Source organism: Pan troglodytes, chromosome 7 (assembly GCF_028858775.2).
Source record: "Pan troglodytes isolate AG18354 chromosome 7, NHGRI_mPanTro3-v2.0_pri, whole genome shotgun sequence".
Taxonomy (NCBI): domain Eukaryota; kingdom Metazoa; phylum Chordata; class Mammalia; order Primates; family Hominidae; genus Pan; species Pan troglodytes.
This window is the reverse complement of record NC_072405.2, coordinates 38,750,407-38,767,153: the sequence shown is the minus strand read 5'-3', so window position 1 is coordinate 38,767,153 and position 16,747 is coordinate 38,750,407. Positions and strand designations below refer to the sequence as shown.

The following is a 16,747-nucleotide window of genomic DNA, read 5'->3' as shown; positions in this document are numbered from 1 at the left end:
GGGCTTCAGCCACTTCCCCATCAAAGAAGCACAATCATCATAATCCCTTCATCAGCTTGTTGTGAGGCTGAAATAATATACGAAGAGTGCCTGGCACATAGTAAATACTCAATAAAAGTTAGGAGATAATTATTTAATGAATATAAAAAGATTTCTGACAATTCTGCAGGCTAAAGATTTCAGTATTTCCTTTTTCCTGCTATCAGCAACACTGACAAGCCAAGCAGCTTTCTTCTGATACCACAGACATATCCCCCTTTACTCAGCTTCACGTTTCAGATAATATCAAGGACCTCCCACCTCCACCGCCAAACATAGAAAATATAGTGCAATAAAATTGTTCGCAATATTCTCCTGGTACACTTTAGGGATGTGAGTGCGAGGAGTTATCCCCATATGACAAATAAGCTCATCCCCACCAGGGGCATGGAACTGACATGTTCATACCAACATAGCATCCACTTTAAATACCTGGTCCCAGATGGCCTCAAGCCCACTGAGCTATGCAGCCACTTCTGCACCAGCTTTTAAGGTTCATTCTCCTCATTCCTTCCTAAGTTTTTTTCTTTGACCAAAGCAAGCACTGTTCAAGAGGAACATTTGCATTCCCTTTCCCCTACCCCCAGGCAGACACTAAGGTGCCAAATGAAACTGAACACAAACATTCCAAAGTGGCTGTCACACAGAGCAGGCTTGTTTGGGAACACAGGGAGTCCATGCTCTTCCACCTAACCAAGGCTTCTGGAAGCCCTCGTCCAAAAGGTCAAATGGAATTCCACAGCAGAAACCAAATTCTAATGGTGAAAACCCAAAGGCACCTTGGGACAAGCAGTCCCACACCGACAGTGGCTATCTGATGGACCAGGCAGGCTCACCTGTGCTCGCAAATGGAGGTTCCTAATGACAAAGGGATGGAAGTAATTTTCCAGCAGTGGCTATCTGATGGACCAGGCAGGCTCACCTGTGCTCGCAAATGGAGGTTCCTAATGACAAAGGGATGGAAGTAATTTTCCAGCCGATCCATCCACACCTTTTCTAATTCCCCAGTGCAGAGCGCAGAAGGGATCCTCAATATTAAACGAGTGGCTGCTTCTTATTACCTGTACAAACTCATAATCACCAACCTCACCAATAAGGCTATTTCATATATATTTACAAAGAATTATATACGTGTATATATGTAAGTGTGGATGTGTGCAGAGGAGATTCACCTGGTGCTGGGGTAGGTGTTGAACATTGGGAATACTGTAAAATGGCATAGACCCATACAAAATAAATAGCTGAAAAAAATAATAACCAGGAGTTAAATGGACATAACAGAAAGTAACTTTTACTGAAATTCTAATGAAAAATCATCTCTATGGGATGGGACATTCAGGTGAGGGGGATCTTGCAAAATGTAGGCTGAAAAACTTGAATCCTGGCTGGAAAGCAGCTCAGACTAGATCAAGAGAACAGAAGAGGAAGACCTAGGCTTCCTCTTAGCAAAGGGATCACAGTATACAGGTAGGTGAGGGCAATCCCGAACGCCATGTGCGCACTTGACTTTGTGGAGTACCAAGTAGCACTGAAGGATTCGGGGCATTGGAGGGCCCAGCAGTATGGTGTAAGGATGGACTCCAGAAGAGCATCAGAACAGGAGAGCAGCTGAAGATCACTAACACAATCAAGATAAGGGAATGAGTAAGAGAAATACTAATAGTACTAAGAAAGACTATGTCTGAGGAACAAGGCAGACCTGATTCTCACCGCTAGGCTTGTGAGCAAAACTAAATGTGACCAACCTCGGTTTTGTGAATATCACGATTCAAGGAAACCCTCAAAGCAAAAAGACATTTAATTCTTTTTGTTCACATGGTCATTTTCGAAAACTTAAACACCGAAAGGCATCAGAAAGTAAATAGCAATGATCTGTAATCCACCAATCAGATACAATTAATGTTTGGTTTTATGGATGAATATACATTTATTTGAGAACTGGCATCACATAGTATAAAACTTTAAAATCAGTTCTTTTCATTTAATATTACAACATGAGAATAAAAATATAGTCTTCAGAATGTCTGGAGCCACTGAAGCTCAAAGAGGTAAGGACAGGTTCTCCTCTCCAGCCTTTAGAGAGCACGGTGACCCTGCCAACACCTTGACTTCAGGTTTCTAACCTCCAGAACACAGAGAATAGTATATAACCACATATGTATAATACATAATAAATATGAATTTATATATAATACATATTTTATAATCCATGTATTTTTCTCTTTAAAAACGGAGCCTTTAGTGGTTGCACAATATTCCCCTTCCAGAATTATACAATGATTTAGTTAGCAGTTTCCCAGTTAGATAGAGTGCCTCTGAATTGTCACTGTCATAAGTCACTGCAAAAATCATTCCTATATATAAATCTTTATGATACCATTTTCTTAGGGTAAATTTCTAAAAATAAAGGTACTAAATCAAAGGGCCTGAACACATTTTGATAGTGTCACTCCTTTCTGAAAAGCTACACTAATTTACATCACCACTGCTCTGCACAAAAGTACCCACTTTATTGCCTTGTCACCAGCACTGAACACTTTTATCCTTAAAGCAAAAATTAACATGAACCTACGAAAATCATGTGAAAGCATCTCCAGAAGAGAACTTCCACCCCTTCCAAACTACCCATCTGAAAACTAAATGCCACTGGAAATGAAGAAGACTGCAGATGCACACAAGGGTTTATCAGGGAAATGTTTAAACCGCTACTGGAAAAATAACTCAAAAGTGCATGCCATATTGACAGGGGTCATGGAGCATCAGTTGTCACCAAATCCTATTCTACAACTGAAATATATGTTTATTGCATTGGATTGAACTTGGAATAACAGAGATCCCCAATCTTGGTTAAATTGTATAAAACCATTCTGTACTTTCCTGAAGTCACAATGTAGATTGACTTTAATGCTCAATGAAAATTTGAGGTTGCCACATCAAACTGACATTACCCTCTGCAGCAACTGTAAGAAATAATTTTCTTTACAACCCCAATATTTTGGCAAAATTAGCACTTTAAAAGGAATGCAATGTAAAGGTTTGTATTAACCTCGGAAGAACTGACTTTGTATGATTTCTGCACATCTTTTTGATCAATATTCCAACACTTCCACGTTTTTTGCTTTTTTAGTTTTATTATAAGTACAAGTCAATTCAAAGCAATTTAAGGAGAAATTAACACCAGTGCTTCAATATAATAAAAGGCCTTTTAAAGATGTTTTATAATCAGCCTGAAAAGTACTCAATGACATGGATAAAAGTAGAAATAAGAACCAAATCACATATTTAATCTAAATTTCTATTTTGAAAATTCAGTGACCAACAAATAAGTTACAAGCTATAAGTTATAAGTTAGCTTATAGCTATAGCTATAAGTTATAAGCTATAAGACAGAAAAGGTCTTGATATATTTGAAAATACTTTAAACTCATCAATTATAACTGATTAGGTAAGACAAATAATTATGGATCTATTATGTATCAATTTTTATAAAGTCTGATTGCACAATTAGAGAAATTCTAGGAATCATTTTATCAATTGTAAAATATAAGAAATGATATGATACTCTAAACATATATAAACAAACCTTAAAAATCTCAGTGAGATTTTGACAACTGGTTAGTCTTTACAGGACAACTTGCTTAGGGAACACACACGTATAATACATTGTACGTGTATTACACATGTATTTAATGTAATAATACATTAAAAATCGGAAAGTTAAATGTATCATCTCTCTTACACAACTGGCTAGCCAAATCCTAAATTATTTTTCCTCAAAGTTTTCAATGCTATCCAAAGTAGAAGTATTAATACATGTTCTGCCAAAGTTCTCAAAAACTTCCAACCCTTAAAAGCTGCAAAAATACTCCTAGATCCTGAACTGTTCATTCTACAATTAGAACCAAAGAGGCATTTCAGCACAATTATTTCAGGCTAAGCATTAGAAACTCTCAAAAGAAGCTAAAATACACTGATTGATAGAAGGAATTCGTTTCGAAACTAGAAACACAGAAAAAAACAAACTTGGATTCTACAATGTGGAGAAAGCCCAAACCACCCTCATGATCTGTGAAATAAATTATTTCCCCTTAATGATGATTGGACTCATTTTTCCATGTCAGTTCAATGGCCACCAGAAATTACAACGAAACACATTTTTCCTCTCGTCATTACGTGTACATATCTATGTTGTATGTGTGTGTTCTGTTTACTGGAGTCCACCGCCAAGGTTTTTAAATGTGCTTAAGAGCAAGTTGCTGATACAATGGGTGGGCAGGGAAAGGGTCAGTGCAGTGGTTTTGTGTAATGCCGGGCACATTAATGGCACTCACCTAATACTCTATTTATTTTACTTGTGGCTTTCAGGGTTAGAAAGAAAAAAACAAAAAAGAGGTTAAGAGTTTTTCAAGAACAAAATATAAACCAAAAATAGGATAGAAATTAAGGCAAAATTACCTGGATCATTCAGGCCACCTTAGTTTCTTTTCCTCAATTTCTGACATTATAAACCCCCCTCTCTTCACGGTCTTAACTGTTTTGTACACGACATCTCTCTTGGACAACATGGGTTCTGAAATCTTCCTACGTGTCCCCTTACTTTTTACATAACAAGTGTTTTGCTAAAAAGACCGATACTTTCTAGAGCCACATGCCATTCCTACCTGAAAAGGAACGCTGTCAGATAACAGGACAAGTAAGAGGCAGCAACTGTACTGCAATGGCCCGCGATTATACAGCGATTATTATACATAACCTCACAAGGACGGAGGAGCGTCCAGGAACAGGGCAGGCAATCCCTTGGTCCTGGCAGCTGTTAAGAGAGGTCAAGCAGAAAAATGTGACTTATCTATACTTAATTTTAATGTGGGTATGATTTTTAGGACATTGAACCTCTTTTGCTACCTACCAAAAGGGAAAAAAAAAAGTTTTCTCAACTGAGCGAATAAAGAAAGATGGTTTCATATAATATTCTAACCCTGAGAAGCAAATAGATTGCACATCTAGCTGAAATAGAAAGATTTCTGAAGCGATGATTATCTTGATATGGTTAAGTGAATTAGTTAAATATAGTAATTCCTAAAAAAGCAAACTTGTCATTATTTTTAAATTTCTTTAAGTGGTAGGGAAAATAAATAGCAAAGCAGCCAGTAAAGTTCAAGAAAAAAAATCAGAACACATCATTCAACTCTCCATCGCTTTGAAAAAAGAAATGCCAGTAGTATTCCTACAATTGTAATTAGAAAACATGCAAGTAAACAACTCTTCAAATAGTCTTTTATAATAAAATAGAAAATGTCCTCGGGTGAAAAAGCAATTTTTGGCTGACTGCAATTCATTTAGGTTTTCACTACCATACAACTGGGTGACGAGTAAAATCTCCTATTTATTTTGCATTGTTTGGCATAGTCTCGCTCCTCTACCTTCTCCATCTAAATAGTTACCATTTTCCAAGTGGACAATGTGCAGAGAAGTTGTATGTATTAATGAATTCCTCTGCAATTTTGGTTTCACTATCAGAATTGAAGTTTGCACACAACACAGTGTCTCAACAATGATCTCAACATTCTAACGCTTTAGAATCCGTTTACCTTCTGTGTTCACCTATATCAGGATGCAATACTTGTGTGAATCTTTTCGGGTCATATTGAGACGTGCACTTTCCTGCATCTACACACACTCTCAAGTTCCTCTAGAATGTTTAAGAACTCAACTGTGTGGGATGTTAAGAAGTACGCCAGAAATAATTTCTTGGACTCCAGATAACGTACCTGCAAAAACAGAGTCATTTGGTAGGATACCACAAATATCCTACTGAATTCTGAAACGTTTGTTCCTGAGTCCGACTCCCCTTCTGACCACATCTACTCAATTTTGTTTCCACCGAAGGAACGTTCTGCAGTCACAACACTTTCATCATGATTACGGACGCACCACCTAAAATGCATGCTCAGAAGTCAAAGTCCTATGAAAATACCCTCGATGAGCATTTGGTGAATTGCTGCGTTTTTAACCCTCTTACTCTGCTCCCCTCAGCTGCACGGCCCCTAAAATCACAAGCGTTCACCGCCCAGGTTCGGGGTCTTTGACTCAGCAGAGAAGAATGTGGCTGATGAGTTATCTATTAATCCAAAAAACCTCGGCTAGAAAGATATTTCACCAAGAACTTTTAACACGGAAAGGGAGGGGGCAGGGAATAGAGGTATCTTTTAACGAGAACTTTCCCCAGAGTTTCTTCCTTAAACTGCCCCCCCGCGACCCTGAATCTATACACAATTTCCAGCCCCGGCCCTAAGTCCTGACCCTCCGAGTCCCGATCATCTGAGGTCACCCAGGAGTCAGCTCTCGGTTCCACTTATAAATCCCGGGCAAACAAAGCTGAGCATTATACTTACAAAAGTCTCCGAAAAGTCCTTGGAGTTACGCAATTTGGGGCCCGCAGACGCGCGTGGACACAAAAACACACGCTCCCGAGATCCACCCTCCCCGGGCCACACTGCGGGGCTGCGTCCGGGGCACGGGCCATGCCTGAACCTTCCACCGCCGCGCCCCGGGCCCGCGCCCCGCCGGCCGCCCGCACTGGGTCCCGGGTCGCCCCCGCCACCACACCGAGCCGCCCAGTACCTCCTCCTCCTGAAGGTTGGCCTCGCTCGGGGTGTTCTCCTTCTCGGCTTTGCCGCCGTTGTTCATCTTCCCGGTCCTTCCTCGCCGGGCCGGGCAGGGCTGGGGCGCGGGGCTGGGCGAGGGCGCGCTAGCCCACTGGAGCCTTCCCCGGGCGCCGGGGCTCCCTCGGGCTGGCGCCGCGGGCTGTGGGGCTGGAGCTGGAGCCGGGGCAGTGGCTGTCGGGCTCGGGCTGGGCTGGGGCTCCCGCGGCGAGTCTGCGACGGCGGCGGCGGGCGACTCAGGAAGTGCAAGGGAGAGACGGGGCAGGGCGCGGGCCGGGAGCGGGGCACCGAGACAATCGGGCCCCGGGAGGGCGACCTGGAGAGGGAGGGCGGGAGCCAGGGGAGGAAGGAAGAAGGAAGGAAGGAAGGAAGCAAAGGATGGGGCGAGGACGCGCGTCCCAGGAGTAAGCGCGGAGAGTTGGGGCTGGGGGCTGCAGCCGCTGGAAGGAGGGGACGGGGGTGCCTAGAGAGGAGGAGGAAGAGGAGGAGGAGGAGCGGGGCGGAGGGGCGCGGGCCGCGGCTGGGACGCTGGGACCCGAGAGCCGCTGAGTGCGCGCTCCAGGCAGGCTCTGGGAAGTCCGGGATGGAAGCAGCTCCCTTTCTCTCGCCTTCCTCCCTCCCCTCCCCTCTCCCCTCCCTCCTCTCCGCGCCTCTCCTCCTCCCTCCGCCCTCCCTGGACGTGGGCTGCGGGCTGCAGCCCGGAGGGACGGGGCGCGGGACGGAGCCCCCCGCGGGAGGAGGGGCCGGCGGCCGGATGGCGCGCGCCGGGGAGGGGCAGCGGCCCGCGGGCGGAAGCGGCGACCCCAGCCCCCGACTCGGCGGCTGGTCGGAGGGCGAGGGCCCGGGAGGCCGAGGGCAGGGAGGTCGGGTCCCGCCGTTCCCTTGGCCCCCGGGGGCCCCGGCGTCTGCGCGCCCCGGGACTTCGGGGACCCTGCCCCGCCGGGGCCTGGACCGGGAGCTGGGATGAGTGCGACTTTTAGTTTGCCGGCTTTTACCGAGGGATTTGCACCCCTGGCCCTAAGCCCACCCTTCCCGAGCCAGACCCGGTTCTTCCCCTGCTGCTTGAATGACAGGATGAGAACTCGAGGGACACCGGGGACAGCCCACTCCGGGCCGGCTTTTTCAGGACAGGGCTTCAAACCCATCTCCAGCGCGGGTCCTGCGATGCGCCCGGAGCCTTCCCCGCTTCGCTTCCTGAGCGTCCCGCGGCCCCCCGACTCCTCTCCCAACTCTCACCAGACTGTTCTGGGATTGTTTACCTGGCCTCTCCCTCACCCTTCAGAAAGCTCCTTCCTGGAAGAAAAAAAAAAAAATCCTGCCCTATTTATCTTTTTAATCCCACGGCTATTTAAACGGGCTAAGGGGTATATAGCAGGCACTCAATAAATATTTGTTGGCAAAGTGAATATTCCTTATTGCAGGCAGAGCTGGGGGTCCGTACGGAGGAACTTCAGAGGCTGGAAGCACGCTTGAAAAAGAAAGGGGGCCTGGGCTTTGCACCAGCTTCAGGATTGCGTACTTGTTTCCTCATCCGTGAAATGGGAGCAGCTGAATGTGTCTCCTCGAGTTTTCGAGGTGATTATAGGTTGATAGAGCCATATACAGCACCCAGCATTTATTCTTGCTTCGTTTAGGTTTACAATACATGGAAGCTAACATTATTATTAAGAAAACTTCTGTTTTTCCAGGGCCTTAGAAAGCTTTTCCAATACTCGATCGTTTAAGCTTACGGTTTTTTGTTTTTTTGTTTTGTTTTTTTAAGAAAAATGAGGGTCTCACTTTGTTGCTCAGGCTGATCTCGAGCTCCTGGCCTCAAGTGATCCTCCCGCTTTTGGCCTCCCAAACTGATGGGATTACAACGTGGAGCCACCGTGTTAAACTCTTAGATTTGACTGCTACAAAGGTATAAATGTGGAACTCCATATATCAGTGGGTTCTGCCCCACTTCTTCCTCCCAGGAATTCTCCATCCCAGCCTGCTGCTCCTGTCTTGCACCGGTAACAGTTTCCAACTACAGTATTTGCTTAACTGTTTCTCCCCACCCCCCACCAGACATTCTTTATACTTGGTTTAAGTGCTGCTGGGGATAGGGTGGGGGTGGCTGTGGGAGTTGCAGATAAGGACCCTCCCTTTAGGGAGTTTGAAGTGGTATGGTGGCTCACACTTGGAATCTCAGCACTTAAGGAGATAGAGGAAAGAGGATTGCTTGAGCCCAGGAGTTCAAGACCTGCCTGGGCAACATAGTGAGACCCTGTTCTCCACAGGGGGGAAAAAGAGAAAAGACAAAAAAATAAAGTGGTATGGAGCCAAGATACTCTCAGAATCCTCTTTCCGATTATAGAAAGCAAGGAAAATATTTGCTTTAAGGGCATTATGAGGAGAAAAACAGTAGTGATACTTGGATTTACATATTGGATTTATCTTAGGGGTTTGGAAATTTTGAAACAGGAAGATTTCCATAGGGAAAACATGTTTTTTTAATTGCTGTCATAATGTGATTTCTCTCTAAGGGGAACAAACATGTATCCTGGATGAAAATAAACCAAGTCTATTGAAACTGCAACCCAAGACATTCAGAAGAGACAAGGCTACAGTGAATCTGGAAACTTTGCACGTGTTTGGATGTATTGATTGCCTTAACTGGCAGCCCTTTGCACTGCCAGCTTCCCTCAATTACATGAGGAACCACGAGGGGGCAATGTCTTCCCGAGCAATAATAGCTGAGTGGTGGTCTTAGGACCCCGTGGTGGCCCATGATGCTAGCACCGTGTCTTTGGCCATTCTTGCCTGTCATGGAGCATACTCCACAGAAGGGCATGGTCTTCTTGGAGCCTGGCATGGGCCCAACAAAAATGACAATGTAGTCAATAGTTCCACTCAGACCTCACTTAGGAGCAGGTGGACTATGTTGTGTGATATCAGGATGCCCGGAGAACCTCTCCTATCCCCACCCAGGGAAGCATGGCTTAATTCCAAATAAAGAATCTGATTTCTTTGTCTTTAAGCCAAGCCAGGACTTTGTCCATTGTTAAAAGTCAAAAATCTCTGGGATAAGAAACAAAAATAAGTTCCAGGTGGGGCACGGTGGCTCATGCCTGTAATCCCAGCACTTTGGGAGGCCGAGGTGAGCCCAACACCTGATGTCAGGAGTTCAAGACCAGCCTGGCTAACATGGTGAAACCCCGTTTCTACTAAAAATACAAAAAATTAGCTGGGTGTGGTGGCGCACGCCTATAATAGCAGCTACTTGGGAGGCTGAGGCAGGAGAATTGCTTGAACCCGGGAGGCAGAGGTTGCAGTTAGCTGAGATTGCACCATTGCACTCCAGCTTGGGCAACAAGAGTGAAACTCTGTCACAAACAAAAATAAGTTCCAGGAGAGGATCCTTGTCTGGCTTATTCACTGTTGTATTCCCAGCATCTAGACAGTGCCCAACACATAGGAGGCACTCAGTTATTTTTTAATAAATGAGCATTTTAAGTCTGATGGGTTACTGATTCTCAGGCCTGAATGTTATTACTGGATTTTTCCAAGATCCAGCAGGAAGGAGTAAATCAGTGGAGATGTCTTAGAACAGATAGTCACAGCAATGGCATTAGGCAGGGTCTTGGCAGTGTTTTTTTTGTTTTGTTTTTTGTTTTCTGAGTCTCGCTCTGTGGCCCAGGTGACATTGTTTAAGCAAATGTCTCGCCCAGGTGAGAACTGTTCAAGCAATTCTCCTGCATCAGCTTCCTCAGTAGCTGGGACTACAGGTGCACACAACCACACCTGGCTAATGTTTTTGTATTTTTAGTAGAGACAGAGTTTCCTCATGTTGGCCAGGCTGGTTGGTATTGAACTCCCAAACTCAGGTGATCCACCCACCTCAGCCTCCCAAAATGCTGGGATTACAGGCATGAGCCACCAGCCTGGCAGTGGTCTTTAGTCATGATTTTGCAGGGGGGACCCTAGATAGAGACCTTGTGCAGAATGGAACAACTGATAAGGTTTCAAACAGTAAAAGATAAAATCCCACCATTGAGGCTGGGCACAGTGCCTCATGCCTGTAATCCTAGCACTTTGGGAGGCCAAGGTGGGCAGATCACCTGAGGTCAGGAGTTTGAGACCAGCCTGGCATGGTGAAACCCCATTTTTGAAAATACAAAAATTAGCCAGGCGTGGTGGTGGGTGCCTGTAGTCCCAGCTACTCGGGAGGCTGAGGCAGGAGAATTGCTTGAACCCGAGAGGCAGAGATTGCTGTGAACCAAGATCACACCACTGCACTCCAGCCTGGGCGACAGAGCGAGACTCCATCTCAAAAAAAAAAAAAAAAAAAAAAAATCACACCATTGAATTTGACATATCAGACAATAAAATCGACACTGATGCAGGGATGGTTATACTATATAGTCAGTGGTGAGAGTGACATTTAGGGTGTTTTCAGAAAAACATATGGGGTTGGGATAATATGTCAAGAAAAGAGAGATTCCTGCTTTTTGTCCTTTTCATGAAGAATAGTTTAGAGTTATTTGAAAGAGCAATAATGTATTACCAATAAAACTCAAGGAAAATCTGTAAACAGACTTTTGCTATTTATAAAACTTTGTGATTGAAGGCAAAGAGTTTGAGTTTGTGTGGGGGAGGAAAATGTACCTTCAATCGGTATAAATGATAATTACAGCTTGTTTATGACTTTAAAGAAAGATTCCAAAGTAATATCTCCTCAGTAGCAATAGTTCCCAGGCATCCTGAGAATTATAAGACCACAAAGGGATTTTTTTTTTGAGACGGAATTTCGCTGTAACCAAGGGATTTTAAATCCTGGAATAGTTGTGCTGAAGACCAGAAAAGTCTGCTTTCTCCCCAGCCTAACACTACCTACCATATTGCCTGACCTTGGAGGTTACCTTGAAAGGGTAATATTGTATACACCTGTAGTTTTTTACTACTCACTGCTGTTTCTCTGGCAGTGTTCATTTAGAGGCTTGCCATAAGAAATCCAAACCTATAATTATGTCTTAAATGTTTGCCTTTGGGAACTGCAGACATTAAAGGTCTATTTTGAGGCGATTTGCATGGCATGGGCTTTGTACCTATGTTAGCTTTGCAGCAGAAAGCTGCAGTATCTACCATGTGTGTTGTGATTGTCTATTAACCCTTCGGCTGAGCCAAAGAAGTTATTGAGGCCAGAGGGGCTGTATTTTATTGGTTTTTGTCATCCTTGACACCTCTCTCTCCCTTAACCTCGTGCCTGCTCACCTCCAGCTCCTCTCCATCTTCCCCTGATTTTTTTATTAATTTATCATTGTGGCAAAAGACACATAACATAAAATTTACCTTCTTAACCACTTTGGTTTTTTGGGGTTTTTTTTGAGATGGAGTGTTGCTCTGTTGCCCAGGCTGGAGTGCAATGGTGCCATCTTGGCTCACCACAACCTCCACCTCCCAGGTTCAAGAGATTCTCCTGCTTCAGCCTCCTGAGTAGCTGGAACTACAGGCATGTGCCACCATGTCCAGCTAATTTTTGTATTTTTAGTAGAGATGAGGTTTCACTATGTTGACCAGGCTGGGTTTTCTTTTTTTCTTTTCTTTTTTTTTTTTTTAGAGATGGGCCTTCACTGTGTTGCCCAGGCTGGTCTCAGACTCCTGGGTTCAAGTGATCCTCCCACCTCAGCCTCAGGCTGGAGTACAGTAGCATGATCATAACTCACTGCAGCCTCGAACTCCTGGGTCCAAGCAATCTTCCTGCCTCGGCTTCCCGAACAGCTGGGACTGCAGACTCTTGCCACCACACCCAGATAATTTTTAAATTTTTTTCCCAGGCTGGTCTCAAACTCCTGCCTTCAAGCAATCCTCCTGCCTCAGCCTCCCAAAGTGCTGAGATTACAGGCATAAACCATTTCACCTAAGCCTTCCATTTGAACCATTTTTAAGTGTAGTGTTAAGTGTATTCACATGGTTGTGCCACAGCCCCCTGACTTTTACCTCCTAAAGAATTCTGAGGTTCACTGGCTTCCCTCTGATCATGATCAGAGGCCCACATGGAGGAGAATCCAGGTGTTTGGCTTACAGCCCCAGCTGAGCTCTGCAGACAACCAGTATCAATTTGCCAGCCCTCTGAGTGAACTATCTTGAGAGTGGTTGCTCCAGCCCTAGTTGAGCTGCCGCAGCTGATACCATCTGGAAGAGAGATGAGCTTTCTGCAGCAAACCCTGCCCAAATTGCAAAATTGTTAGCAAAAAAAAAAGTGAATGCTGTTGTTTTAAGTCACCACATTTCAGTGTGGTTTGTAATACAGCAATATATAACTGAAACATAATTACATACCTAGAAGTGGGATAATAGAAATCAACAGGGTGATTCCTACTGTAATAGAAACCTAAAACACATGGCAGGGGCTTTGGGATCAAGTGGAGGATGGAAGCTGGAAGAACCTTGAGGAGTCTGTTATTGACAAATACTATTAGAGAACAGTGAGTGGGGCTGGGCGTGGTGGCTCACACCTATAATCCCAGCACTTTGGGAGGCAGAGGTGGGCCGATCACCTGAGGTCAGGAATTCGAGACCAGCCTGGTCAACATGGTGAAACCCTGTCTCTACTAAAAATACCAAAATTAGCCAGGCGTGGTGACGCGTGCCTGTAATCCTAGCTACTGGGGAGGCTGAGGCAGGAGAATTGCTTGAACCCAGGAGGCGGAAGTTGCAGTGAGCCACGATCGCGCCACTGCCCTCCAGCCTGGGTGACAGAGAGAGACTCTGTCTCAAAATAAAATAAAATAAAGAACAGTGAGGATACTGTTATTGCTGGCTGGAGAAAAGGGGGATTGATTTAGGTATTGGAAAAACAATTAGCTAAACTACTCTGCAGTTATGTGAAAGCTAGAGAAGGTACCTAGTGAACATGTGGATCTGGCTATGGAGATTTCTGGATAGAATGGTGAAAGGGTGGAATGGTTCCTTTTGCATGCCTGTGATATAGTACCAGAGAAGTGCAGTGAGCTAAAAAAGAAACTGTTCCATTTTTCATCAGAATTTAGAAGAAGTAATTAAAGAAGCCAGGACTTGCAGGATTTGAAATAAAACTACTTTTCATTCCTAGTTCTCCAGAGGACAAAACTCTCAAAATAAGAAATGGCCTAGGGGCAAAAGTCAAATCCCAGGTACTATCAGGAAAACATAGTCATAAGTAAAGTTCAAGACAACGACAGGTGCAGCAGCTCACACCTGCAATCCCAGTGCTTTGGGAAGCCAAGGTGGGAGGATTACTTGAGGCCAAGAGTTTGGGATCAACTTGGGCAACATAGCAAGACTCCTCTGCAAAAAAAAAAGAAAAAAAGAAAGAAAAAAATTTTTTTGAGACAGAATCTCGTTCTGTCACCTGGTTGGGGTGCAGTGGCATGATCATGGCTCACTAAAACCTCTGTCTCCTGGGTTCAAGCAATTCTCATGCCTCAGCCTCCCAGGTAGCTGGGATTATAGGTACACACCACCACGCTTGGCTAATTTTTGTATTTTTAGTAAAGATGAGGTTTCACCATGTTAGCCGGGCTGGTCTCAAACTCCTGGCCTTAAGTGATCTGCCCACCTTAGCCTCCCAAAGTGCTGGGATTACAGGTATGAGCCACCAAATCTGGCCTCTGCAAAAAATTTAAAAATTAGCTGAACATAGTGGCACATGCCTATAATTCCAGCTATTTTGGAGGCTGAGGCAGGAAGATCACTTGAGCCCAGGAGTTTGAGGGTACAGTGAATTATGATCATGCCACTGCACTACAGCTTGGGCAACAGAGCAAGAACCTGACTCTAAAAAAAAAAAAAAAATGCCCAGGTGTGGTGGCTCATGCCTGTAATCCCAGCACTTTGGGAGGCTGAGGTGGGCAGATCACGAGGTCAGAAGATCGAGACCATCCTGGCTAACATGGTGAAACCCCGTCTTTACTAAAAAAAAATACAAAAAAACTAGCCAGGCGTGGTGGTGGGCACCTGTAGTCCCAGCTACTCAGGAGGCTGAGGCAGGAGAATGACATGAACCTGGGAGGCGGAACTTGCGGTAAGCCGAGATGGCGCCACTGCACTCCAGACTGGGGTACAGAGAGAGACTCCGTCTCGGGGGGAAAAAAAAAGATAAGGATGTAGCTAGAAGACACTGGGTAGGCAGCTTCTACAATGGACCCCAGTGATCCTTCTCTCCCGGTATTCAAACCCTCTGTAATCCCTTCCTTCATGTGGGCTGGACTTTGCAACTTGCTCTTAAGGAATACAGTGTGGCAAAAGTGATGGATAGCACCTCCAAGACTAGATTTAAAAAGAGACGATGGCTCATGTCTTACATGCCCTCTCTTGCTCTCTCACTTGCTGCCTTTGACCTGCCTTATGGAGACGCTCATGTGGCAAGGAACGAAGGCCTCCAGCCAAGAGCCACCAAGGAACTGGTTTTCAGTCCAACAACCAGCAAGGAGCTGAATCCTGCCAACTACTGCATGAGTAGACCTGGAAATAGAGTTTCCCTAAGTGGAGCCTTCACGTGAAACCTATTATGGACTGAATGCTAGTGTCCCTCTGAAATTCACATAAAATCCTAACCTCCATTGTGATAGTATTAGGTAAGGCATTTGGGAGGTAATTAGGTTTAGATGAGGTCACAAGTGTGGGGCCCCCATAATGGGGTTGGTGCCCTTATAAGAGGAGGAAGAGGCTGGGTGTGGTGGCTGACGCCTGGAATCCCAACACTTCGGGAGGCCAAGGCAGGAGGATTGCTTGAAGCCAAGAGTTTGAGACCAGCCTGGACAACACAGTGAGACACCCATTTCTATGAATAAATAAATAAATTAGCCAGGCACGTGGCTCACTCCTGTCATCCCAACACTTTGGGAGGCCAAGGCAGGAGATTTCCTTGGGACCAGGAGTTCAAGATCAGCCTGGGCAACATAGTGGGACCCTGTCTCTACAGAAAAATTAGCCAGGCATATTGGTGTGAGTCTGTAGTCCCAACTACTACTCCCAAAGCTGAGGAATAAGGATTGTTTTAGCCTAGGAGTTCAAGGTTACAGTGAACTATAATTGTACCACTGTACTCCAGCCTGGGAGACAGCAAAACCCGGTTTGTGTGTGTGTGTGTGTGTGTGTGTGTGTGTGTGTGTGTGACGAGAACCAAAGCTCCTTCTCTCCCTGCCATGTGAGGACACAGTGAGAAGGTGGCTGACTGCAAGCCAGGAAGAGGGTCCTCATGAGGAAATGAATTGACTGGCACCTTGATCTTGTGGCACCTTGATCTTGGACTTCCCAGCCTCCATAACTGTCAGAAATAAATGTCTGTTGTTTTAGCCACCCGGTCTGTGGTATTTTGTTATGACAAGCTCAGCTGACTAAGTAATTAATACCAAGAAGCGGTTTGCCGCTGTAACAAATAACTAAAAGTGTGGAAGCAGCTTTGGAACTGGGTAGTGGGTAGAGGCTGGAAGAGTTTTGTTTTTAGAGATAGGGTCTGCCAGGTGCGGGGGCTCACACCTGTAATCCCAGCATTTTGGGAGGCCGAGGCGGGTGAATCACGAGGTCAGGAGTTCGAGACCAGCCTGGCCAACATGGTGAAACCCTGTCTCTACTAAAAATACCAAAAAATTAGCTGGGCATAGTGGTAGGCACCTGTAATCCCAGTTACTTGGGAGGCTGAGGCAGGAGAATCGCTTGAACCCAGGAGGCAGAGGTTGCAGTGAGCTGAGATCTTGCCACTGCACTCCAGCCCGGGTGACAGAGTGAGACTCCATCTAAAAAAAAAAAATAATAATAATAATAGAGACAGGGTCTTGCTGTGTCACCCAGGCTGGAGTGCAGTGGTGCAATCATACCTCACTGCAGCCTTGAACTCTTGGGTTCAAGCAATCCTCCTACCTCAGCCTCCTGAGTAGCTGGGATTACAGGTGTAGGCTGCCATGCCTAGATTTATTTTTTTTTTTTAAAGGTGAGGTCTCACTTTGCTGCCCAGGCTGGTCTCTAATGATCTTCGTGCCTTGTTCTCCCAAAGTACTGGGATTACAGGCATGAGCCACCAAGCCCAGCCTGAGGCTGGA

At 45.2% G+C, this 16,747-nt stretch overlaps 1 protein-coding gene and 1 long non-coding RNA gene across 7 annotated transcripts in view; one reads left to right on the top strand and one right to left on the bottom strand.

Annotated features, from left to right (window-relative positions):
- RBPMS (RNA binding protein, mRNA processing factor) overlaps positions 1 to 7,275 on the bottom strand; it is a 190,348-nt gene extending 183,073 nt beyond the window's left edge. The window contains exon 1 of one of the 6 annotated variants that reach the window (XM_063816993.1): positions 6,661 to 7,275. In XM_063816993.1, the coding sequence (XP_063673063.1) occupies positions 6,661 to 6,726 (66 nt within the window). In that variant the 5' untranslated portion in view covers positions 6,727 to 7,275. Of the gene's footprint in view, positions 1 to 5,807; positions 6,409 to 6,660 lie in introns of those variants that run through there. The other 5 variants (XM_001167950.7, XM_063816987.1, XM_016959306.4 and 2 more) reach the window with 5 other exon arrangements.
- Positions 7,276 to 8,291: 1,016 nt separating this feature from the next.
- Positions 8,292 to 16,003, top strand: LOC112204181 (uncharacterized). The gene is made up of 2 exons (XR_002937689.3): positions 8,292 to 8,698; positions 9,212 to 16,003. It is a non-coding gene; the product is annotated as an uncharacterized LOC112204181 (long non-coding RNA).
- Positions 16,004 to 16,747: the final 744 nt, after the last annotated feature.